The sequence below is a fragment of the Haliotis cracherodii genome, unplaced genomic scaffold (assembly GCF_022045235.1).
Source record: "Haliotis cracherodii isolate W230 unplaced genomic scaffold, xgHalCrac1.p SCAF_3, whole genome shotgun sequence".
Lineage (NCBI taxonomy): Eukaryota > Metazoa > Mollusca > Gastropoda > Lepetellida > Haliotidae > Haliotis > Haliotis cracherodii.
The window spans coordinates 25,576,228-25,602,011 of NW_027266286.1; the positions used below are offsets into that span (position 1 = coordinate 25,576,228).

The 25,784-nt window shown below is 37.6% G+C and overlaps 1 protein-coding gene across 11 annotated transcripts in view; it reads left to right on the top strand.

Annotated features, from left to right (window-relative positions):
• The window catches only part of LOC139474163 (syntaxin-binding protein 5-like), a 142,374-nt gene continuing 116,590 nt past the window's right edge, over positions 1–25,784 (top strand). For all 11 annotated transcript variants that reach the window (XM_071257050.1, XM_071257053.1, XM_071257052.1 and 8 more), the window contains exons 1-2: positions 1–264; positions 370–467. In XM_071257050.1, coding sequence (XP_071113151.1) covers positions 130–264; positions 370–467 — 233 coding nt within the window. In that variant the 5' untranslated portion in view covers positions 1–129. The remainder of the gene's footprint in view (positions 265–369; positions 468–25,784) is intronic.

Genomic DNA, 25,784 nt, shown 5'->3' on the forward strand with positions numbered 1-25,784 from the left:
GGATTGCTGGGTCTACATCCGGGCTTCCACAGCCGTGTCAGGATATATTGAGGCTAGCAGTAGCCTAGAAATGGCGATTTGGAGGGTGGAAATTCGTAAACATGAGGATATTTGACGATTATTACAAATATGTCGACAGTTAAAGGAAAACGATTTACCTTGAAGGGTGTGCTTGACGGGCTTAGATCGTCCGTGAGCACACCCCCGAAGGCCGAGATGGAGATAGAGGAATCGCTACGGTCCGAGCATTTTCAAGTCTGCAAGGTGGGTCTCATACTGTTGAAATCGATTGAGTATTTTCAATTTCGCGGACGTGCATTTGAGAATAATCTCAAATATGGTATGTCACGATGCTGTTTTATTTTGCAGACTGTTAGACACGGTTTCCCATTCCAACCAACTGCCGTTGCGTTTGATCCTGTTCAACATATTTTAGCAATCGGAACAAAATCTGGGTCACTCCGAATGTATCCTTTGAATAATTGTTTGTTGTCAATGTATTTTCGACCAATTCATGTTTCAGTGTCATTTATTTACATGTCAGTTACACGTTGTGTCAAAATATGGGTACATTCACACACTCGCTTGCCCCGATCCCCTCAAAATCTATGTTGTTTTGACATTTTTCGAGGATAATTGTCGAGCAGACTGCCATTTCACTTCTGCGATCTGACAAGTAGGCTTGTCATGTCATGGATTTCTTATGAAACGAAATCGGATTTAAAGGGGAGGGTCTGTTGTGTGTATTTCAGTAAATAAGTGAACGGTGTCAAAATATTTATCTCCCGAGAGCTTTAATTTATTATGGTGTTGCAAATAAACACATCCATGACATCATCAAATATGCATAAATCTTTGAGGAAGTGAACATATATATATATACGAGTGATATCAGATAATATTACACCCTTAATTTACTTAAACATAGGGTGACATCTATTTTCATACGGACAAAATCACTGTCCTGATAGGAAAGTTATGAGATTCTCTCTGAAACATAATGTGCATTTTAATCAATGCATTTTATGGAAAGAAGGATTTATCTGTTTGTTTACACATTAATAATTTCTACTTTTCTATGTATTGTTGGTTATGATTTATCATGGATGGAATAATTTCAGAGAAGATTGAGAACTGAATATTATTATGTAACAAACAGAATATATAACCTTGAAACAGCTGATATGTGTGTAAATATACCTCATTTGCATAATGTTGTAACATGATACATTTCAAGTGTCAGAATGATAACAGTGTTGGAACCTTTTATTTACTCAGCAATATTTGATTTATTTTGCTAGCCATGAACTGTGGTATTACAGGACATTTATTTTGATTTTGTATGTTAATGAATTATTGTAATAATTAAACCATAGAAATCAGACAAGCAATGGGTATATAATGTCCTTATTTTCAGTCTTTGTTTTTGACGCTTAATGTAGATAGGCATATTTGATCAGCTGCTTGGTGTATTAATTAAATCGTACACAATTTGGGTACATAGAAAATTGCTGGCTGTATTGAAAGAGTTGATTCGATTGGATTATTTTGCTCCGCACTCATGAATTGTGACAGTTTGTTTGGGGAATAATTATTTTGCTTGAAACTTGTGGCTTCTTCATGAAGATAGTTTTGTGATCATAATCATCTTCAATGGAAATGACAGTTAATAATTTTCTTTGAAAAATTGTCTTCTATTTATGAGCGAATGTTGGTTAATACATGTAGCACTGTGTATGATTTACAAGAACTAGTACTTCTCTGATTTACAATTTAGATTATTGTGTATATTTCCGTGTATTATGATCAAATGATGATATATAAAGTTATCATGTATTGTGACTTACACGGCCCAGTTATCAGTATTGTTTGTTAAATTGTCTTTCTTAATAATGTTTTTGATATTTATTACAATGAATATATTGAAGACATTTCTAACTTTAAACAAATTATGAAATATCAGAAATAGACATCATATTTGTAGGACGGAGTGAAAATGTCTGTTATGTATGATCAATGTTTTCTGGGTGCTATTTTTTAACAACCTGTGATGATTTTAAAATCTGAGAACTAGTGATCATTGGCAGGAGGTTATTTTGATTGTATCCTGTTTGAGACATTGTATTCAAACAATGATTAAGTTGTCAGTAGCAACAATGAAACTGATGGTTCAAATCCATGTTGTATCTCTAGATCAGAGTCCATTCTCTGCTTCTGGTATATAACATATTATCTGTATTAAGCTGTCTGCTCCAATAAACCATCACCCCCCAGCTCCAACCCGACTAGCTTCTAGACCAATCTGTAAGTAATATTTATTAGATTCACCAACAAATACAGAAAACTTACATTACAGTCATTATTTTCATGTGTCCAATTTTGAAGAGCCCAGGACGCTTCTTATGTTAAAACAGTACTGGATATTTAAAAGTAAAATATGACTTGTGAAGATCCAGGGTAGACTAGGTCTTCAGCAACCCATGCTTACGGTGACTATGCTTGTCGTTAGAGGTGATTTATGGGTGGTCAGGCTCGTTGACTTGGTTGATTCATGTCACTGTATCCCAATTGCGCGGATCGATGCTCATGATGTCAATCACTGGATTGTCTGGTCCAGACTTGATCATTTACAGACCGCCGTCATGTAGCTGGAATATTGCTGAGTGCATCGTTAAACAACAAATAAACGAAACAAGTGAAATATAGTTAGGATTAGACTGGTAAATTAAGGACTGATGTTCCCCATGTGTGGTAGAAAGACAGTATACCTTTTGATTTTAAGCAACAGCTGATTCTTAGCCTATGCATTCTATCAGTAAAGAGTACCATGTTTTGAGAGCATAGACTCAGCATACTCATACAATATATACAATAGTATTTGAGAAATTAATAACGTTTGTGTGTAATTAATATCATGTTTCCGCAGTGATCTGGGACAAAATCGTTTAGTCTGGTAGGTCAAACCTGTCTTTTGGCATCATCTTGTAGAGACCGCCTCCGTGGTCTAGTGGTAGAGCGTCCGCCTGGAGAGTGGAAGGTCGGGGGTTTGATCCCCGGCCGCGCCAACAAAAGACGTTAAAAGTTGGTACTTGTTGTTACCTTGTCTGGCGCTGGGCATTAAGGGGCTGTAACAAGGACTGGTCGGAGTCAGTATATTGTATCTGAGTGGGGTATTTATGTTAAACTGCGGCATGGTATCTCAGTGAGCTAGCACAGAAACCTATGGTTTGCCCCGATTATGTTTCAAGGTTTGTCAGCATGATACCTGTGCTCGTGGGTTTCACCGAAGTAGTAAACGTCTGAGACCTGCATCACATTGGGCTTTCCTCCCACATTAAGCTGACACGCCGTGATATGGCTGGAATACTGTTAAAAGTGGCGTTACACCCAACTCACTCACCCACTTGTCTGTCTAAATAATAACACATTTATGACAGTGGTTGGTGAAAGGCAGCACAAAATATGATCTAATTATTATACTAAATGGTCGTAGGTTATAATGGTACATAAATTGATATTTGGACAGTTACTTGATGTACACGTTTTTGATAATAGCTCTCAATGTCAAAAGAGATTTCTGTTAAGTTTGCCCAGAGTGATCTTAGCGTCGGGTAGCCTAGTGGTTAAAGCGTTCGCTCGTCACGCCGAAGACCCGGGTTCGATTCCCGACATGGGTACAATGTGTGAAGCCCATTTCTGGTGTCCCCCGCCATGATATTGCTGGAATATTGCTAAAAGCGGCGTAAAACCATACTCACTCATTCTCTCTGCAATTTGCATCCTTTATACAGTGACAGAAATTGGCACTAGTCTTATATACCTTGCCCAATAGTTAAGGTATCATAACAAGTAACAGAAATTTACCACTTTAAAGGGTTTTGCTATTTTTTTATCATTATAAGGGCTATTGGACTAAACATGTTAGTTTCTATTGCTGTTATGTCTGACATAATCCTATAACCGGCTGTGACTTTGTGGTATTTGTATGTTAAAGTGTGGGAGTTACTATTGTCGTAGCGCCAAGGTCATTTTGTGCAAGTGGACCCTGGAGACCTGATCATTTTGAAAATAGGCTGCTGATGAACATGATGAGAATGATTTTATTTGATGGCTTTTGGTGCCCACAGAACATGCACTCTGGGCCAGCACTTTCTGGCACAGGTTGGGTGTTGCTGCAAATAGACATGATAGGTAAGGCCAAGAAAACACATTTGCAAGAACAAGTATCGGTCATTGGATGGAGGTTTATTTCAATTAGTATTTCATTTAATAATGTTTGACACAGATGGCTTGTTTGGAAGTTATGTTAATCACAGTGTTTCTCACTTTGGTAGGTCAAAACAGATACAGCAATGATAATGTGCAAAAACATGTAATTTTTGTGTCAATGTAAAATATATGTTTCTTGATAGCTGTTACCAGCTGGGATAAATACATTTGGGGACGCAAGTGAAACAATGGGTTGGTCGTGTTACCATGGTTACAGTAAACTATGGTTATAATGAACACGCATATAATGAACTGACCGATATAACAAACTTACCGGTACTTGTTAGCCCCGGCCATGTGTTGCATATATGCTGTATATATATGCTTATAACGAACAACGGTTATTACAAACTAAAATGGGTGGTTGCTTTGAGCATGTTGAGTTCGTTATAACCGTAGTTTACTGTACCTGAAACACAAGTAGTTTTGTTTTTGGCCTATGAGAACCCTAACACTAACTCGCATGTGATGCATGACTTTCACATGATGCTAGACTCTGACACTTGGAGAGGAAACATCAGGTTCACATGACTCAGTGTGGTGGAACTTCCTTGCCTGGAGAGTTAAGACGTAGGTTGCTGTGGCTATTTTCTCAGCAAATAACTGTACACAAGGTTAGGCAGGATTTATGGAGTGTTTTGTTTACAGATCCATTCTCCCATAATTCATTATGGTGGAAAATATGATTTTAAGTATTTTTTCTAACTTCAGAAGCTCAATATGGGAAGTGAAGTACACTGTTACTTTTCATCTTTCCAAAATGATTAAAGTTTTTGCCACTAGATAATTTTAAGAGCTCTTGAATGTAATTCTGCTAAAAAAAAGTATTTTCGTTTTATACACTGACCCAATGTTTTAATAAATATGTGGAGATGATGAAACACCAGTATTTGATAAAAGTTGTGACGTTGGCAGCAGAAAGACTATGAGTGTGGGAGTAATTACGTTTAGAGTAAACCTGCTTTCAAATTAAGATGACAGGTTTGCTTATAGAGAAGCACAGCAAATTTCAACTACTATGTCATTTGTGCCCCAAGCGTTTGAGTCTACTGGCCCAAACTTGGTTCTTAGCATCATTTTTAGTAAAGTTTACTGTTTGCGTATGGTATTTTATTTGCTGATCTTACTGCACTGAACAGAATTTGACTAGACTCAGGCTTTTGACTAAATGCTAACGTTGCAGACGGCCCTCATCACATGCTCATAGCATGAAATACAGACAAAACAGGGATGGGGATAATTTGATAAAATCTATCTTGCAGCTTTAGGCAAAGGAGGAAAAAGTTCAGGGTTGGGGTCTCCAGATTAGGGGTAGAAATAGGGGAAACTAGTGCTCCACAGATTCTGTTTTTTGGACTGAGAAGGGATCCCAAATTTAGCAAACCCTTAGTCAGTTTTCTGAACTTTGCAAAATAAAAATGAATGGCACTTGGTAAGATTAAGAAGGTATTTTCAATATTATACATGAGGGAGACTGTATAGCAGGTAACTTTCAATGAATAATGTTGACCAATTCAGAGAGAATGTCCATGTTCTTGCATTCAACATGTACAATGCTGATTTTCTTGATTGAAAATGGAGACGCAGTGTGGAAATACACATGGATACCTTCTTTTCCCAAATTAAGAAAGTTTGATGGGAAATTATAACTTTCAAAGTATAATTGAGTGCTGACAATATCACGGATAGCCTTCTAATAATTTTTGTGATTGAAGAATTTAAAATTTTCAGCAGAGGAGCAGTTCAGGAATGATCACTTAGTATCTAGACCTCATATCTATTATCAATACCGTATGTGGCGACATATGGGATCGGGTCGTGAGACTCGCTGACATGGTTGATACACATCATTGTATCCCAATTGCGTGGATCGGTGCTCATGATGTCAATCTCTGGATTGTCTGCTCCAGACTTGATTATTTACAGACTGCGTCATAGCTGGAATATTACTGAGTGCAGTGTTAAACAACAAGCAAATATTATCAATACAGAGCTTCAGATAAGCTGTTTAGTTGTGTAAAAGATGCAAAAAATATCACCATTACTCAATTATATAGGATTTGCTTGCATACAAATACACATGAAAAATTAAAAACAGTTTGATTACCCATTTTATTGTTTTCAACTTGCATGCCTGTATCTTCACAGATTTTTACTGATTGGATGCAGGCATTACACATTATGGTCTCTACGCTGTGAATAATGCATAAAAAGGCGCAACGCTTCACTTGTCATGCTAATTGTTATTCAGACAGGTATATAGCTGTTTGTTTGTGCATCACGTTACACTTGGGTCGACCTGTGTAGATACCCGGGTGGAATAGGTCTTCAGCAACCAATGCTTGCCGTGAAAGGTGACTATGCTTGTTATGGTTATAAGAGGCAACTAAGGGAATCGGGTGGTAAGGCTCGTTGACTTCGTTGATGCATGTCATTGTATCCCAATTGCGTGGATTGATGCTCATGATGTCAATCATTGGATTGTCTGGTCCAGATTCGGTTATTTAGATAAACACACTTGGGGCAGACGACAAATGGATATAAATGAGAAGTTACCTGAAACAGCATTTAAAGGTGAAATATTTAAGAAAAATGTCTACTCGTTAGTGTCAAAAATACCCAGTAGACTGGATGGAAGGTAAAAATAAACTGAATGCCCACAGAAAACTGTCAATACACAAGGTGAGTGATGACTTGTGAGCAAATGCTAAATGGCTTGAAAGATTACCTGGAGGCCTGCATAATTACTATAATATAGCATTTCTTGCTGCAGCCCTCGTTAAAACTTGATCTATAGGAGTCTGTACAATTTGTTAAGAAGCTTGTAAAGATGGTCGGAATTGGGTTTATATTGATTAAATAATCTGCATCTATATTTCTATTGTCTTACATAAGACAAGTCTGTGGGGAGTCGTTAAGAGGAATTACTTGATTATTGATTATAATTCCATTCTGTGCAGTGGCAACAGATTTAAAGACTCCATCAAATAACGGATATTACTGTCCTTGCTTGTGAGAGTGGAGAGCGCAAATTGTCATCATTCCCCCAAAGTGGAATGGTATTGGATATCTGATTGTGTTTTAGATAAGACCTACTTTTGATGTGTGTATTAGTAGTGGGGTGACAGTCCACAGAAATGGTGGATTGTGATTTTTAACTTCTTGATAGAAGTATCGATCAGAGTCGCACACTAAGTAATATTGATTATTACCTGTTAACTGTTTGCTTCAATAGTAGTGAAAGCATAAATATTTTCATCCTTTCACCATACCTGGCAATACAAACTGTAATTCGGCTGGGTGCCAGGTTTATGACCATCCTGTCTATGAAAAAGATGGCTTAAGCACAGGCGAGCACAGGCAAGTATCGTGATACGTATCGGATATTGAGCAAAGTATCGTGATACATATCGGATAGTGAACAAAGTATCGTGATACGTATCGGATAGTGAGCAAAGTATCGTGATACATATCAGATAGTGAGCAAAGTATTGTGATACGTATCGGATAGTGAACAAAGTATCGTGATACGTATCGGATAGTGAGCAAAGTATTGTGATACATATCAGATAGTGAGCAAAGTACTGTGATACGTATCGGATAGTGAACAAAGTATTGTGATACGTATCGGATAGTGAACAAAGTATCGTGATACGTATCGGATAGTGAGCAAAGTATTGTGATACTTATCGGATAGTGAGAAAAGTATTGTGATACATATTGGATATTGAGCAAAGTATCGCGATACATATCGGATAGTGAGCCAAGTATTGTGATACATATTGGATAGTGAGCAAAGTATCGTGATACATATCGGATAGTGAGCAACGTATCGTGATACATATGGGATCGCACAGATGGTGTATCGTCCCAGCCCTAGCTGATACATATTGGTCTCAGATTTTCATCCCCATCCCACTCATTACCGAACATAACTTAACATAATCAGGTTACTGGTATCAGGGGAAATTGCTCCTGTGACCCAGCTCCAGCTTCTTGACAGAGCTGTATTAATCTTAATCTTTATAAGCACCCAATACTAAGACTGAAAAGTTACATGACTGTCCATATTTACTTGTGTATATTAAAGATTTATTTGTACAGAAAACAGAAGGGCAGAATGGGTATATTATTGCCCAATAACTATTATATAGAAAGTGTCAGTTTCATCAACGTCTGAACTGAGTTGTCCATTACCACTCGATCTCTGAAAACACATTTAAATTGTGTACGTTTTTTAAAGGCACCACTGTCAATTTTCTAAGCACCTGGGGCGCTAATAACATCGAAAATGGTATGTGTGTTCTCTTCTTTCCGTACACCATTAACATTGCCCTACCAAACAGTTAATATCAACAGGTGCTTATCTAACGAGCACAATGCTTTAGTAACAGAGCTTACTAGAACAACTGAAATTTAAGTAGATTCAGACTTCATACTAGTGGCTGATGTCACATTCTGATATTCGTGTAATAAAGTAATTGTATATACAAAATATATTTGATATGTTAACTGATTTTTTTCATTAAAAAATACTTCACTCTACAATGGGTTGGTATTTTTTTACATAATTGTATATTTAGCAATATCACGACAGAAGACACTAGAAATAGGCTCCACACATTGTAACCATGTTGGAACAAACCCGGGTCTTTGCACCACTAGATTACCCTTCCAACCTAATATGTTTTCTGAATCATAAAGGTTATTTTTGTGTCTTTGATAGTTATTGTCTGTTTTCACAGAAGAAATTGTTTGTATCAAGTTATCATTTTGATTTGCCAACTAAAAATGTCGAAGAAGACATTTTTAAAGTATTGTGCTATTTTGTTCAGATGTGGTGTTTCTATGTTTACTGAAGCTAGGCTGTAATTTTATAAAGAAGCAATTCATGAATAAACAGGGTTAGAATCACAAGAAAAACATCCCCAATCAATATCAAGCAGTGTTGGCAAGTTGCATTCAAGGGAGGTAACTCTAAATATGTCTGCCCCTGGCTTAGAATTAACATGGGCAATTAGCATACTGCAATGACGCTGCAAATTAATGGAGATGTCTAGTCATCCACATTAATATGCAGACATTTTGTGTACTGGATCCAAATAGTATCATGTCCATCACATATATTGATGTGGTAGGTTTTTGTTTTTAGATGTGTATACTTAAAACATGCTAAGAGTTGATTGGGTTGCGATAACTTTTGTAGGGCACATATATTGATATGGTAGGGTGTTTAAGAATGATTTTATTTACTTTGAGTGACTTCTTTGATAGGCATTTTGAAGTACTAAGTAAGGATAAGAATTCATGGATGAACAACTTCTTTATTACAATTAAGAGCTAGGTACGGATAAGAATTTATGGATGAACGACTTCTTTATTACAATTAAAAGCTAAGTAAGGATAAGAATTTATGGATGAATGACTTCTTTATTACAATTAAGAGCAGAGCCTTTGTTAGCTCTTAATTGTAATAAAGAAGTTGTTCATCCATAAATTCTTTTCTTTACTTAACCTTAGAGAGGGTTTTAGGTTTGAGTGGCGTGAATTTTATGATTAATGCATGGACTGTTTGTGTAAGACATGTTGTCATGTTAGTATTGGGCTATAAAGTCCCACAGATGATATCACATATGACAGAGCTTTCATTGTATTTTTCTCTGAATATGTCGTCAGTATATTTCTTCTGAACATTTGAGTGATTTCAATGATTTTGTTCCCGTTTAAATTTAAAGCCTTGAAAATAACCAAAATAGCTTGAAAAGCCTTGAACTTGTATATAATGAGAAAATACTTATTAATCAAAGTATTAAAGCCAAAACATTACATACCAAAGATGTTTAAGTGAGATTTATCACGGGGATAGATTTGTGTGCCAAAGACCCTGAAATATTCATAACAGACTTAATTTATTTTTTTTGTCGGAAAATGTATGATGGTCATACTGATTTTTAGGTCTTACAACTAATATATACAGGATATTGTATGCTAGATTTAATAAAATATTGACAGACTACGGCTTATAATCCAACTAAAGAAGCCTTGAAAAAGACAGTTGGCAGCCTTGAACATGTTGAAAAGCCTTAAATTTTAGTGTTCCATATCTGTATAAACCTTGTTCTCATTCCTTGTTTGATTGAGGTTTTAATTTTAAATCTAAATTCTAAAAGTTGTTTCATTCAAGTGGTCTTTTAAAATAGTTATCACCTAAAGAGAGTCTATTTGCAATCTATGTCTAGACTTTGTAATTAGTGCCTCTTTATGAAAATGAGCCATTGTTTTGGTGTATTAATTCAGTATTCATGAACAGCTTGGTTGATACACATCACCAAATCTGAGCAAGTAGACAAACCAAATTGGCTTTACATAACTTACGGTAAATCAAACTTGCCAAGACTGCCAATGTGTAAAAGCCTAGTAACTTTTCAACACTTAAATAACAATTAGCTATCTCCGTTATCTTGAGGCATAGACTCGAGCTCCTTCCCAGTGCGTGACACCTTCGTTACATTCTCGATAGCATTGCTGCCTTCAGTGTGGAAGCAGCCATTACAAGAATCTTGAAATTTGACGTCTCTCCACAAATGTAGTCATGTTTATATTTTTGTTGGTCTGGGGATGCCATCATAGTGAATAGTATAGACATAACAGTTGAAATAAAATACAAATTGACCAATAAAGAAAATAATTAAGCTGGGGTAAGCATGGTAAGAGTATTCGTGGTCGCAGCAGTCTGTCGGTTGCGAGTTCAACTCAAAGCATGGTTGTAGCCATCTGTACCAGTGGGGAGCTTTGACTGGTGGCAGCAAGAGTATAGAGCTCAGTGCACGGGCTATCGCTGAACGGAGCTTGGCATAGACTGTTGCTGTATTTCTAAACTTATGTATCATCTGATGTATTTATTTATTTTATTGATCAGGGTATAATGCAATCCAAAAAAGTTTTTTTCCTTTAAAGACATGTAATATCAGGGTTAGAAATTGGCACTAGTCCTATAGTCCTTGCCAAACTGCCCAATAGTAAAGGTATCCTAAGGACTAGTAGAATTTTGAAATAATTAAAGGTTTTGCTATATGCTATCATTATAAGGACTAGTGGACTGAAATTGTTTGTTTCTACCGCTGAATATGGGTGTTTGAATGCTGTATTTGGAAAGTTAACTCGCAGAAATACACCACAAATGATAAATGTGTAATTATCTATAAAAAATGATGCAAAATGGTATAAAATGGCAATATGGCTAAACTGCCTTTATAATATATGATTAGGATGTTTAATGTAGCATGTGTATTGTTTTGTTTTTGAAAAGCTTTATCTGAGGTTTGCAGTGGCTAGGGACTACATACATGCACTTCTAAAAGCGACATAAGATAAATGCATTTGATCAATTATTATATAAAAGTTAATCATGTTATTTCAAGGTTAGTTTCATTTTACAGGATTGATAGACTTGTATCTTTTTTATTTTTCGGATCCGTCTTCTTTTCCCATGGCAAGGGCGTTAACTGACTAAATAAGTCCAGTTTCCCTTGCCGAACTAGGCTGGAATTTCAAGGCTCGATCGTATTGCCACCAGTGGCTGTTGCAAGTTGCGTCCTTTCTTTGTCCCTCCTATTGACGAATCAGATTCCACTTCTCATATCAATTGCATTTGCTTCAAACCAAATGGTGGCACCCAGTCAAGACGATCTGATCGATAATCAAGATCTATATTGTAATATAACGGGTCTGGAGTGCATCAGATCACTTGAGCACCTTGATTAAAAACATGAAAAGATTTGCAAAATATCTAGTGGTGCCAGTTGACGGTACTTTGCAAATCCTCTAGTTGACCGAAATTCCTGTTGTTTACGTACGCGATTTTGATTGACTATGCATAGACTCATTAGTCCAGCCAAAATGTAACTCCAGAATTCCAGCCTAGTTTCATAGTCAGTTACCCGTAACCCCCTTGCTTCAGGAAGATGGATCCATCTAAGATGGTCTGCTTGAGCAAATAAATATAGATATAAACTATTTTGATTTTACTTTTTGATCCTGGATTTGGGCTCAGGTTGGTTGGCCCTATAAACCAAACGAAACAAGTGTCACTCATGTTACTTCATCTGAAAATACCAATTATCAAAGTTATAAAGTCTCAAACACATCCAAAGCCTCTTTAGGCCATAAAAATGGTTTGAGTTGGCCAGATAATCATTGATCAATATTACCTAGTTTTTCTTCTTTGAAAATATTAGGTTTGACAACACTACCCCGGCAACATCAACTGCTCTGCTACAGAGATTCTGGGATGAGATCATTTAATAGTTTAGATTTGTCAAAGCAGCCAAACCTCTTAGAAACCTCCTTCAAACAAACTGAAGGGGTATTTCAAACAAGACTGATTACATCTTGGTTTTATCCTGTTAAAAACATTTTAGTTGCCAATTAAGCTTCTCTTCAATCAGCCCAGACCATACCTAATCTTTCGCTAAGCGTGACACTCCATATTTCTCAGAGCTACCTGTATTTGTGACCACATATAAAGCTGTTCGAGGAGGTCAATACACAAATGATATTTATGGCTACAGCGTTCGGGTTTTATGTTTACAGATTTTTCTTAAGTTATTAGATGGGGGTCAGTCTCAATAAAAATATGAATTAATGTGTGAAGCACAATATTTGTTTTGTTTTATTTGGCATAAACTTGTTTGGGTTGGTAGGTACGTTGGGAAAAATAATGCTAATACATGTATTGGTTAGAATGCTAGATGATCAGGATGTTTCAGGTAGCATGTATTTGTATGTATTTTAAAAAGCTTTGTGAAGAGATTACTTAAGAGCATTTGATAAATTATTATATGAAAGTTAGTAATGTTAATTAACAGTTACTTCCATTTTACATGATTTTTGTAGTTGAGTTGGTAGGGTGGCCCAGTCGTCTAAGGGGACGCAATTCGCTGTGCAGAGTTGTGTCCCTTGGGCACAAAAGAAACCTATGATTGTGGGTTTGAATCCCGGTTCGCCCCGATTACGTTTCTAGGTTTGTCAACACCATACCCATGCTTGTGGGTTTCACCAAAGTGGTAAACACCTAAGACCTGCATCACTTATCTTTATATTTTGTCTTATCGTTGAAGAATGGTGCAGTCGAGCACATAAATATAGGATGAACTTTTCTTTTTTCCTTTCTGATCTTGGATTCGGGTTTCGGCTGTCCATATTTGTTCCTGTGTTTCCCATCTCCTGCCTGCTCTAAATTTTTATTCCGACGTGGAATAATATCAATTTTCCTGCCGCTGTGAAAATTTATGCCCTGCTGTGATAAAAAAAAATACTCCTACAGTGCACAGTCATAAAAACTCACCTTGATCTTACTTACTTCAGCTATATTTATCATGTTTATTAAAAATTTGTTTGTTTCCAAAGCAGAGTGACTCAGTCTACATCATAAATTAACTAAAGACTGGTAACAAGTGTTCTAAACTTTAAAATGTCATAAAATATGTTATACAATTTGTGAATCATTTTATTTTTTAAATTCTTTTTCACCCGCCCACTCTCTTGCTGGTTGAGGGTGGACATGTTGGAGATGGGAAACACTAAAAAAATATGAATGACCTTATATGAATATTGTAAAATTCCTCTCATTCATCTGGTTATGTTAGACCCTGAGATTGAGAATTAAAAAATTTGCTAAGTTTATTGATTTGATTATATAATCAGAAGTACCCATACATTGTATCAAAATAGGCAGGCGGGAGTTTCATGGAAGCAAATGTCCCACAAGACCTGAATATAATTTCACTGTTTCGGGTTGTTTGGTTCAGGTCTGCAAATATATATCAAATTGGCAGATGACATCATGGGGTTTCAAATTAACTTTCTTCTTTGATGTTTAATTGTGGAGGTTGTGATGCTTTGATCCTAACAATATAATCCCAAGGCAGGAATCTACAGATTATGTTGTCAGTGACTGCTGTGTGTTGTGTGTTGTGCTATAATACATGTACTGGTATGAGGCGTTGTGTCTTTCTTGTTTTCATCATGTTGACCTTTGAATCCTTGTTGTAGGGTCCTATTGCTTTGAGTTAATGAACTTTTGTTGTGTTTGTTGAGGTATGCGTGTACTTACTCAGTTACTTACTGCACCCATGAAGATCCGGGGTAGAAAAGGTCTTCAGCAAACCATGCTTGCCGTAAAAGGCAACTATGCTTGCCGTAAAAGGCAACTATGCTTGCCGTAAAAGGCAACTATGCTTGCCGTAAAAGGCAACTATGCTTGCCGTAAAAGGCAACTATGCTTGCCGTAAAAGGCAACTGCTTGACGTAAAAGGCAACTATGCTTGCCGTAAAAGGCAACTATGCTTGTCGTAAGAGGCAACTATGCTTGCCGTAAAAGGCAACTATGCTTGCCGTAAAAGGCAACTATGCTTGTCGTAAGAGGCAACTATGCTTGCCGTAAAAGGCAACTATGCTTGCCGTAAAAGGCAACTATGCTTGCCGTAAAAGGCAACTATGCTTGCCGTAAAAGGCAACTATGCTTGTCGTAAGAGGCAACTATGCTTGCCGTAAGAGGCAACTATGCTTGCCGTAAGAGGCAACTATGCTTGCCGTAAAAGGCAACTATGCTTGCCGTAAAAGGCAACTATGCTTGCCGTAAAAGGCAACTATGCTTGGCGTAAAAGGCAACTATGCTTGGCGTAAAAGGCAACTATGCTTGGCGTAAAAGGCAACTATGCTTGCCGTAAAAGGCAACTATGCTTGCCGTAAAAGGCAACTATGCTTGCCGTAAAAGGCAACTATGCTTGCCGTAAAAGGCAATTATGCTTGTCGTAAGAGGCAACAAGGGATCGGGTGGTCAGGTTGGCTGACCTGGTCGATGTATGTCATCGTATCCCTATCGATGCTCATGATGTCAATCACTGGATTGTCTGGTTCAGACTCAATTATTTAGCCGTCATATAGATGGAATATTGCTGAGAGCACGTCAAACAACAAACAAACAAATACTTACTGAGGGAATGGGGGTAATGGGTGGCCCAGTCATTTAAGCGTTGCAATTCGTTGTACAGACTTGCACGCCAGAAACCTATGATTGTGGGTTCCAATCCCAGTTTGCCCTGATTATGTTTCTAGGTTTGTCAGCACCATACCCACCATAGTGATAAATGCTTAAGACCTGCATCAATTTGGGCTTTCCTCCTACATCAAGCTGATACTATAACTGGAATACTGAAGTATGCAATTTCATCCTGTTATTACAGTTATCTGGTGATAAAAAAAGTGTTCATTGTATATCTGGTTTGAGGCTGGTTATAAAAAGAGTGTTTATTGTATATCTGGTTTTAGGCTGGTTATTAAAAAAGTGTTCATTGTATATCTGGTTTTAGGCTGGTTATTAAAAAAGTGTTCACTGTATATCTGGTTTTAGGCTGGTTATACAAAAAGTGTTCATTGTATATCTGGTTTTAGGCTGGTTATTAAAAAAGTGTTCATTGTATATCTGGTTTTAGGCTTGAAATCTATTTTATGAATTTGGTTTGAAGTTTCGTTCCATATTGTTTACATAAATTTTGTAAAAATTGTGTGTGAACTTATCACCAATATTGACAGCAACCATGATCTGATTGCAACAATGACACCTTATAACTACAGCTCTATGTCGCCCCACATTTATTCGCGAAGGACGCTTGATATTCTGTTCTCGGCTTGTGGAAAGAATGCCTGAGAATCTTCCCCAAAAATATGTCCCATAAGAAACCTGATTTTTTTCCTAAGGATTTACCAGCCCACAAAAAATGTTTGCTATATGTCCTAAAAAACATTGCTGTGAAAAAACCTCCAGCTCCTCTGTTGTGTTTTTTAAAGCAGTGACCCCCCCAAAAATCCAACCCCCCAGTGTATCCCTGAGTAGGTCCCTTACTCAGAAAATCCAGAGATCAGACCTGGTTTGTCAAGATCAGCTAGGAGATCTGTTTAGATTTGAAGGGTGTGAACGTAAATGTCCTGACAACTGATAGCTGGGGAGAAGAACATTAGGATATTCTGATTAATGATTATTGATTTGAAGTATTCTGTTCATTGTTCCAGTGCTCCTGGCCTATTGTTGATGGGACAATTGGTGGCCGGGTGGAGCTGATAGGCCCACTCGTGATCGGTTTACCAAATGTACCCTGGGTAATAAACATTATATCGAGTTCTACCCAGATGTTCGTTGCTGTATCATTTTGTATCCAGACCATATCTTAAGTTTATAGCTAAAATGGATATGTTATTAGAAATCGGCGGGCTCTGTATCTTGATAATACCCTCATATTGCTTGACGACCGGCCATTATCACGCCCATTGTTAGGTGACATCACAGGGTAGGGATCGTGACGTCACATCTAATAGTGACGTCATCTGGTTTGTTCTATGACGTTTCCATATTTTTAAAAGTGGGTCAGTGACATTCGTTTTGATTGCAGTAAATGTTTCAAAACCTATATTGTTGTTTCTTTTTATTTGATAACAATTTCCATCCATTTTAGCTATAATAACGGTAACACTATTTTTCAGGGCATTGTCATTTGCAGAAGCCCTCGGTCTTTTCAACTGCTCTCCTTCGTCAGGCAGTTAATGGAAGTCTAGCTAGAAAAATAGCATTACCCTTATAGTATAACCCAATATTTGTTCTCATTTAGCGGCCTGAAATGTTTATGACTAAAGCTGCAGAAGGTCGGTGGTTTGACCCCCTGGCTGTGTCACAGCAATAGGTGTTAAAATATGGTACTTGTTGTTACTCTGCCTGGCATTCATCAATAATGCAGGATAAAACAAGGACAGGTCAGTTCAGAGTCTATGTAATACGTCTGAGTGAAGTATGCATGTCAAACTGTGGCATGGTATCTCAGTGGGCTAGCATTATAAAACTGGCATACAAATAGTTACCTGGTAGGAGGACACACACACACACACACACACACACACACATATTCTTGAAATAGTTGCTGGTGTAATAACACCATGAAATATGCATTTCAAAGAACTGTTGATCTTTTGTAGTGAAGTTACCTTCACATTAGTCCAATTGCAAAGCCTGAATTTGAATTTTATTTCCTTTTCTGTTTCCTTGATTTATCTCTTTTAAGTTAATTGCCTCTTTCAGAAGTTAGTGAAAAAACACTTTGGAAGTACAAGTTGACACGGCTAAGTATTCAGCATTGTGAGACATGAATATAGTATATTGTTTAGCTAAGATCCTGATTGCAGTCTTATGGCCTCTTGTGTTGGCTTGAGGTATTACCAGCTGATTGTTTATGTCCGGTGGGAATTGTGAGGAAACTTTAGGGGTGGGATGAGAGTGGTACTTGCTTAATTTTATTATCATCCTCTCAACGGACATATCCTCCGGACCTCAATAACCTCTACCCCAAATAACAGAATTGATTGGCTAGTCAGACTTAGTCGTCCAAAGTTTTATGATCACTTTACTATCCTGTGTGTCGTTCAGTGAGCAGGAATGCAAGATCTTTGCACTTACTGTTAAATCCCCTTCCTGTGAAGTCAGTTTGTGGACTGGGGGTACTTCAGGCCAATCTCCTTCTCTTCAGTTAATTCTAGTTAACAGATGCCTTGGGATTCAGTTAAGTTTGGAGGATGTTCCTACATCCTTGTGTCTTACCCTTTTCGGTAGATCTGGTTTCCAGTTCATCATGGTGGAACCGAAATTGTGATTTATTGGATCTGTCTGGTATTTCTTGATTTGAAATGTTGTGTTGGGGATTCCAGACCCCATAATTAAAGACTCTTGATGCTTTGAAGAACTGTTGTTTGCTTTGGAAACTTCTGAAGTCTTTAGGTCCATGTCTATGTTTTAGGTTCTAATGAAGGATCAGATATAGGGAAGTGTGTTGTCACTTTGCAAACTGTTTTTTTTAATGTAGATCAGTGGAGCACCAAGTGCGAATTATAAACAGACAATGTCTTAGTTGTACACAGAGCACTGGAGCGGTGGTAGCCAAGTGGTTAAAGTATTCACTCGTCATGACAAAAGGCCTGGGTCCGTGTTTGAAACCCATTTCTGGTGTGCCTCTCTGTGATATTGCTGGATTATTGTAAAAGCAGCATATACCATGCTCACTCATTCACACAGAGAACTGAGTACGATATCTGGCTCTACAGTGAAAATGGACATGGGACCACGGTGCCCTGCTCTTGTACTGTGGAATTGTCTATTTGGTCACTGAATACTGAAGAATACTGAGGAAACACTTTTTAGCTCACCTTGACATTGTCAAAGTTAGGTTCAAAGTTAGGTTTTGCTGTGGGTCTTCGTCCGTTGTACATATGTCTGTCCACCTGTCAAAACTACTGAACATGTTTATATCATATCTCCGTGATATGCAATTCAAAATGGTGCTGTAGAACAGTTTAGTGTATATTGGGCCACACTTTATTTTTTTATTTGCTTTACGGATCTGCCGACTGTAAATTTTGTTGAAATGGAAAAAAAGATAATTCAGAATTATCTCTTTTTTCTCCCTGCTGATAAGCTGACAGCATATTGTACCCAAATATATTCTCTAAACAAGGACCTTCTGAAGTTGACATATATTAACCATTGGAATCAAGATAAACACATGATAAAGTTTGTTGTTTTTCCTGAAATTGATTATTGATAGGATGCATAGATGAACAACAGTGTTCCTGCTTGATTCGACAGGTTTGCATTGCTTAAAGCAACAGCTGTGTTGTAGGCTCTCCTCCCACATTAAACCATGTTTATGGTATTAAATCAGCCGTCCTGTAGTCAAATGGTAGTGGAGCAGAAAACAGAAAAATATTTGAAGTGCAGATAGAAACTAACATTTTTAGTCCACTAGTCCTTATAATGATAACAAATAGCAAAACCCCTAAAACTTGGCAAATTTCTACAAGTCTTTATGATACAATAACTATTGGTCAATTTGGCAAGGACTACAGGACTAGCGCCAATTTCTGACACTGAAGTTATTATTATTTTTTTCTCCCTCCTACAGGCTGGTATTTAATCCCTGCAAAAAGATCTGTAAAGCAGGTAGAAAAAAGTAATGTGGCCTTGCTTTTCAAATCCTTAATTTGATAAAATAAAAATGGTCACCATGGCAAGATATGAGTCAGGGTACATGTAGTCAGTTTACTATATTCTCTACCATTTTCCAATTGTACCAGGAACCGTTTTCATACTGAGAACAAATCCATGTATATCAGAATAGGTGATCATTTTGGCACGTGATCACTGACTATCACACTGATCTTACTGTCTAGACATCCGCTATGTATACGTGTAGTTAGTTGAAGATATCTATAGTTTTATATATTAATAGCTGAGGACAGCGACTTTACTATCAGAGATAGTACATTAGCAATAACATCAAGATATCAGGTTTCCTTCTTTAGAACTTTCACTTACTGTCAAGTAGGGGCCGTCGGGTAGCCTAGTGGGTAAAGCATTTGCTCATCACACCGATGACCCGGGTTCGATTCCTGACATGGGTACATTGTGTGAAGCTAATTTCTGGTGTCCCCCGCCATGATATTTCTGGAATATTGCTAAAAGCAGCGTAAAACTTGATTCACTCACTACTGTCCCCACTACTCACAAAAATGTCCTGAAAGAATTTTCCAAATTGGTTGTGTCTTTATGCCATTGAATACTGGCAAGGTATTTGGTCAATGGTGATGAAGAAGGGGAGAGAACATTGCCTTCAGATGGAATAATTTTTGGACCACCAATGTGTGGAAGGTCGAAGGTTTGATTCCTTGGTGTGTCATACCAAAGGTCGTTACAAGATGGTACTTGTGCTTGTTGTAAGAGGCGACTTATGGGATCGGGTTGTCCGGATTGCTGACTTGGTTGATGCATGTCATCGTATCCCAATTGCTTGGATCAATGCTCATGATGTCAGTCACTGGATTTTTGGTCCAGGCTCGATTGTTTACTGACCGCCATCATATTGCTGGAATATTGCTAAGTGCGGCATTAGATAGCAAACCAACAAAACAAAATTGTTCTTACCCTGCCTGGTGCTCGCCATTAAGGCGATTATAAAAGGACTGGTCGGCCTTGTGTTGGTATAATGTGTCTGAGTTGAGTATGCATGATAAACTGCGGCATGGTATGTCGGTGGGCTAGCGCTATAAAATCGGTAAAAGTCTAGACTTGTACAAGACACACAGACACACAGATATGTCACTATAAGTGCAATAATCATGAACTCGAAGTTAATCCCCATTCCACTCGCCTTCAGATTTTGGATGTCTGAGAATAATAGCCATAATGGCATTGCTATCAGATATATTAATTTAAGATGGCTGATGTTACTGTCCATATATATTAATCAGAAAATGGCTAAAGACACACTGACCAGGCTGATGTTACTGTCAGTGATTAAAAGTAGTACGGCCACAAACTGACCCACTTCTTTCATCCCAGGGAACAGAGGACATCGAGCTGTGTGCACCGGCTCTCACATAGTGTTCTTGTCCGAGAGGTTGTCGAGATTTGTTTCTGGCCATACATACATTGTACAATGAATGGTTGCCATATTGATTATTGAACAGTTATTAGCATGGTCACCTTGGACAGGTTAATGAGGCGGTATCATGATCTGTATGCCAGCACCTTGGGCAGCAGTGCCACTTCCAGGCAGGGAAATCAGATGCATTGTCTGAGATTCTTTTGTTAGTAGTCTGTCACAGGGTTTTGTGTGAATAGTCCTACATAGTCCTACATCATAATTGTGTATGTGATAAGAATTACATTGGTTTGTTTACCTTGTGAATAAATGTATGTTATGATGTATGGATAATCAGGGCTTTGTTAAAATATTCTTACCGTTATGGGAGTGGGTGGGGCGGGTGGGGGGAAGAAACCTATGATTGTGGGTAACTCACTCACACTTTTACTCCTTCACTCACTCCTTCACTCATTGACTCACTCCTTCACTCACTCCTTCACTCACTCACTCACTCACTGGGACTGAGGTGGAATAACATGTACCTCTTATTGATAGCTGGCAAATAATGTCACCCAAATTCTCGGGACACAAAGTCCATGACAGTCATCTCCCTCAACCTTGGCTTTGAAAGTGTTGTAATTTTCTTTGGTTAATGTGAACAAGTTAAGGGTTGGGTATTGGGCTCTTCAAGTCACCATCCCATCAAGACTGTCTTCTGCGGTAGTCATTAGTTTGTGGTGTGACCAGGGCCTTCTTCTTCCACAACTGTCATCCAAACCTGAGCTCATGTGATGAGATTTTCTTGTGACACAGAAAACATCAACTTCATGAATCTTTAAGATTACTTTAAAAACCATTGGAACATTTGAGATATTCCTGATATGATTTAAACCCATAGTTTCATGTGTAGGCGCTTTTATTTCAAGTAATGCAAAGGTCAGATTTATTGGAAAGTAGACACGTTTCGTGCTTGCATGCATGTGTGTTGTAGATTTCCTTGATGTGTGTAGATTTCACCATTGATTGGCAGGTGTTTGCAGGTTGTTTGTAAGTTTCAAGCGCAAGCATGTCAATCATGCATGTCTTTCGCCGTGTGTGTCAGAACGATTGAAATGAGTTTTCATATGCTTGATTTCAGCCTTAACAAAAACAAAGAGGTCTCCTTGATAACAATTTATTTTAGGTTTGCAAACTCTATACTTGGGCATGTTGGGAGTTAGTTTTGTTATATTGATTACCTAGTCAGCCCACAACTGTGTACAAGATCTGATCAGAGATGGATAAGAATAAAATAAATACTAGCTTGCAAACTGGCGACAGTGGACTTAATGCTGGGTTAGTTTTATGTTCTGGTAACACGAGAGGAGGTGGGGTAGCCTTGTGGTTTAAGCGTTCACTCGTCACACCAAAGATACGATACGATTCCCCACATGGATTTGTTTGTGTATTTAACGCCGGACTCAGCAATATTACAGCTATTTGAAGGCAGTCTGTAAATAATTGAGTCTGAACTAGACAATCCAGTGATTGACATCATGAACATCGATCCACGCAATTGGGATACGATGCCATGTATCAACCAAGTCAGCGAGCCTGACCACCCAATCCCGTTAGTCGCCTCTTATGACAAGCATGGTTGCCTTTTACAGCAATGGGTACAATGTATGAAGCTTGTTTCTTGTGTCCCTGCGGTGATATTGCTGGAATATAACGCAAAACGTATTTGCCATTTTCAGAAATAAATTTTTGTTAATGTTTGAGGCAAATACGTGACACTTTCCAAACTGAAAACCAATTATGTCTTTTGTTTGTGTTACAAGCTGGCCACAAACATATGGCATAACATATAATAGGCTTGTTTTGCATAACTTTCAAAATCATCCACATGATCCCACCGGTGGTAAGTCTTAATTGAGGTCTCCTTGGAGATATTGTGGCAATGAAACTGACACACAATGCTTTGGTTATTAAAAAAGTGTTCATTATATATATGGACTCATGTTTGTAATCTATTTCATTAAATTTCTTCGAATTTCATTCAATTTTTTGCCGAAATCATGTGTCAAGTGACTCACCTATATTTTCAGCAACCACGGTCAGATTACTGATATTGATGCCTTGAAATAAACTATAGTTGACAGAGAATGGATCTTTTTTTACACTATGAATCATAAACAACTTCTTTTCTAATCTTTTTTTAAACTCTGAAACGTGCAACGTAGATCGTGTTAGGTAGGCAGAGCATGTATACTATTTTGTTGGTCATCTACCATCTATGATTCGATCTTAGTTAAAACCGCTGATCATCTCTAACGCTCATCAATTATTTGGACCCCGAAGGTAGCGTTGTAGCGAGGGATCACTGTACACGTATCATAAATGCCACAATTTGACTTGTTCATAGTCATATGTGTTGTAGTTTGACTATTATGTATCAATGTTACGTTTTTGCAAGTCTGCTAGAAGTGTCAACGGTGAAGGGCTAAATTGTTCCATACGTAAGAAATATCCAGCAATAGGTCTTTGAAAGGCATTTAGAAGTGATACACATAAGGAAGAGAATATATGGATGTCCACTTCTTGGTGAATTCACCTGATGAAGGAGTAAGCATATACTCAAAATGTTGTGTTCCTCATGATAAAGAAGTGGATATCCATATATTCTCTTCCTTATATCCAGCAATAGCAATCAGCTGATCCAAAGTGTTACTCTTCTGGTTGTTATTATTTGAAATATAAAGTATATATGGTTAAACATGTTAATAACATGATATTGGAATAATAGTTTCAAATAGAATTTTTCCGATCGTTGCATCAAAAGTCTATGAAGTTATGTTACTGGGTATTTTTTAACAGAATCACTGGTAGATGGGAAGAAAATGTGTGCACACGTGATTGATATTTCAGGCTTGGTTTAAAATACTCATGGTAATCTTTATTTCTGCATAGAAAACAATGCCTAGCAGAGCAGCAAGTACAATTTGAATGATACTCTATCTCAGATTTCACATTTTTATTGACCAATTTAATTTATCACCTGAATTTCCTGAAGGGATATGATGTAGTTTTTTACTGCGCATATGACATTGACCGATACCACGTGTCGACACTGATCAACACCAAAATATATGTCAGTCTGGCTGCATCTCTTTATATTATGTCCTTTATTATGATGTCTGGGTTCAGGTTGTAGTGTCTGGCCAGTACTTTCTCGAAAATATCTGGTTGGCACATTTTAGCACGTCCAGTCAAATCAGACATTTTTGCAATTTTGGTAATTCTACCACAGAAGTTTGATAATTTTACGCAGATTGCGTCTGGGACTGTGTTATTAGAGTGAAATATTTTGATAAAGACTGTATTTTAACAACAAGCATATGTTCCTTTTTTTTAACCTACAAGATACTAATCTTGCAAATTTGTTTTCCTTCAAAACAGTGAAGCCGAATTGGTTCAAATACAGTCAAAATGTCTTCAGTTACGACTAAGAATATTCAACTTGTTTAACAACTAACTTGGAGAATTGGATGAAAGGGTGTTTCACTTACATTGGCAACTCAAATCATATCATTGCCATGGTTACAAGAGACATGCTCATTTTCCTAACGTTTGGCTCCAGTTTTGAACCATGGTTGAGTAGCTAGTTCCTCATCAATGTACGACATTGGCATCTTGGATAGTGCTGTAGTATCTCTGCGAGTTTAGCCTTAGGCAATACCAAATTGTATGACGCAAGATTATAATGGCGGTGTTGGCGAAGTTTGCAATTGCAGGCAGGATTGAAAATTGGTTATTGGTGATATATATTGATTTGTGTGGTGCTGCAGATTGAAAAGTTAGCATCCTTTCTCAGGCCGTATAACATTACTGCAGAAATGATAATTTCTTCACTTGCTGTTTAAGCATGATGTATTTGGGCCGCAATGAAATAGCATGCTCCCAAGAGAGTTGGAACAATTTTGACACCACTTGTAATATTTGGCCAACACATCATAGTTCATGATGAAAAAATGCTATAGCCCGACAAGCATGCAAATTTATTACCACAGTGTTCTAGATTCTATCATGAACCAAATTTAGCGTCAATGCAGTAATTCATATGAATAATGTGGTACAGTTTTGTGTGGGACTAGGTTGGGCTGTCCTCTGCTTAATTCATAGCCAAAGGGGAGGTAACTCTAAATATTAGTGTATCAGTCTGTCAAAATGTCTGACCCAAGCTGATTTTAATAGGGGATTTAGTCTGTGACTTTAACCACTTGCCTGTAGCCTTTGTCTAGTCTAACTGATCAGAAAATCCAAACCTTTATTATTGAGCTAATTATTAATCATTATTAATTTTGATAATCGTTTCCAAAAGAACATCTCGTATTTAGTACTTTCTCCATAAAGTAACCTTTGATTGACTTCTAAACCAATCTTTTAGTATTCTTGTAAAAGAGATATATATATAATTGCCTTGTTGCTATTATCAAAAATGTGTTTGTTTCACTGACATTTGAAATAAGTTCGTTACATTCATAACTGCACATTTAGAAACATTTTTGAAGTTCATATGTTCCATATGTGTCAATTTGTCTTCAATATCATTCTAGTCAGATGTTTGAATTTGCGGACATATACTTTCTAATCACATTTTTGTAAATTTGTTGACTACAAAATCAGATGGCCTACAGAGGCAAAGTGCTTTTGGTATGTCCATTCTGATCCTTGGTCAGAATCAGTCCCTTTCTTCAAGCTTGTAAAAACTGCCTAATATTAGGATCTGGTGGTCGAAATCTGTGACTTGGCCAGTGGTGAAAGATAATACTCTGATGGCATGGAAAGTTACACATGCTTACGGGGGCACAGGTGGACCAATCGTCCAAGGCGCTGCGATTTGCTGAGTTGCGTCCTTTGGGCACACCAGAAACCTATGATTAAGGGTTTGAATCCGGGTTCGCCCCGATTATGTTTCTAGGTTTGTCAGCACCATACTAGTGCTCGTGGGTTTCACGGAAGTGGTAAACGTCTGAGAACTGCATCACTTCGTGCTTTCCTCCCACATTAAGT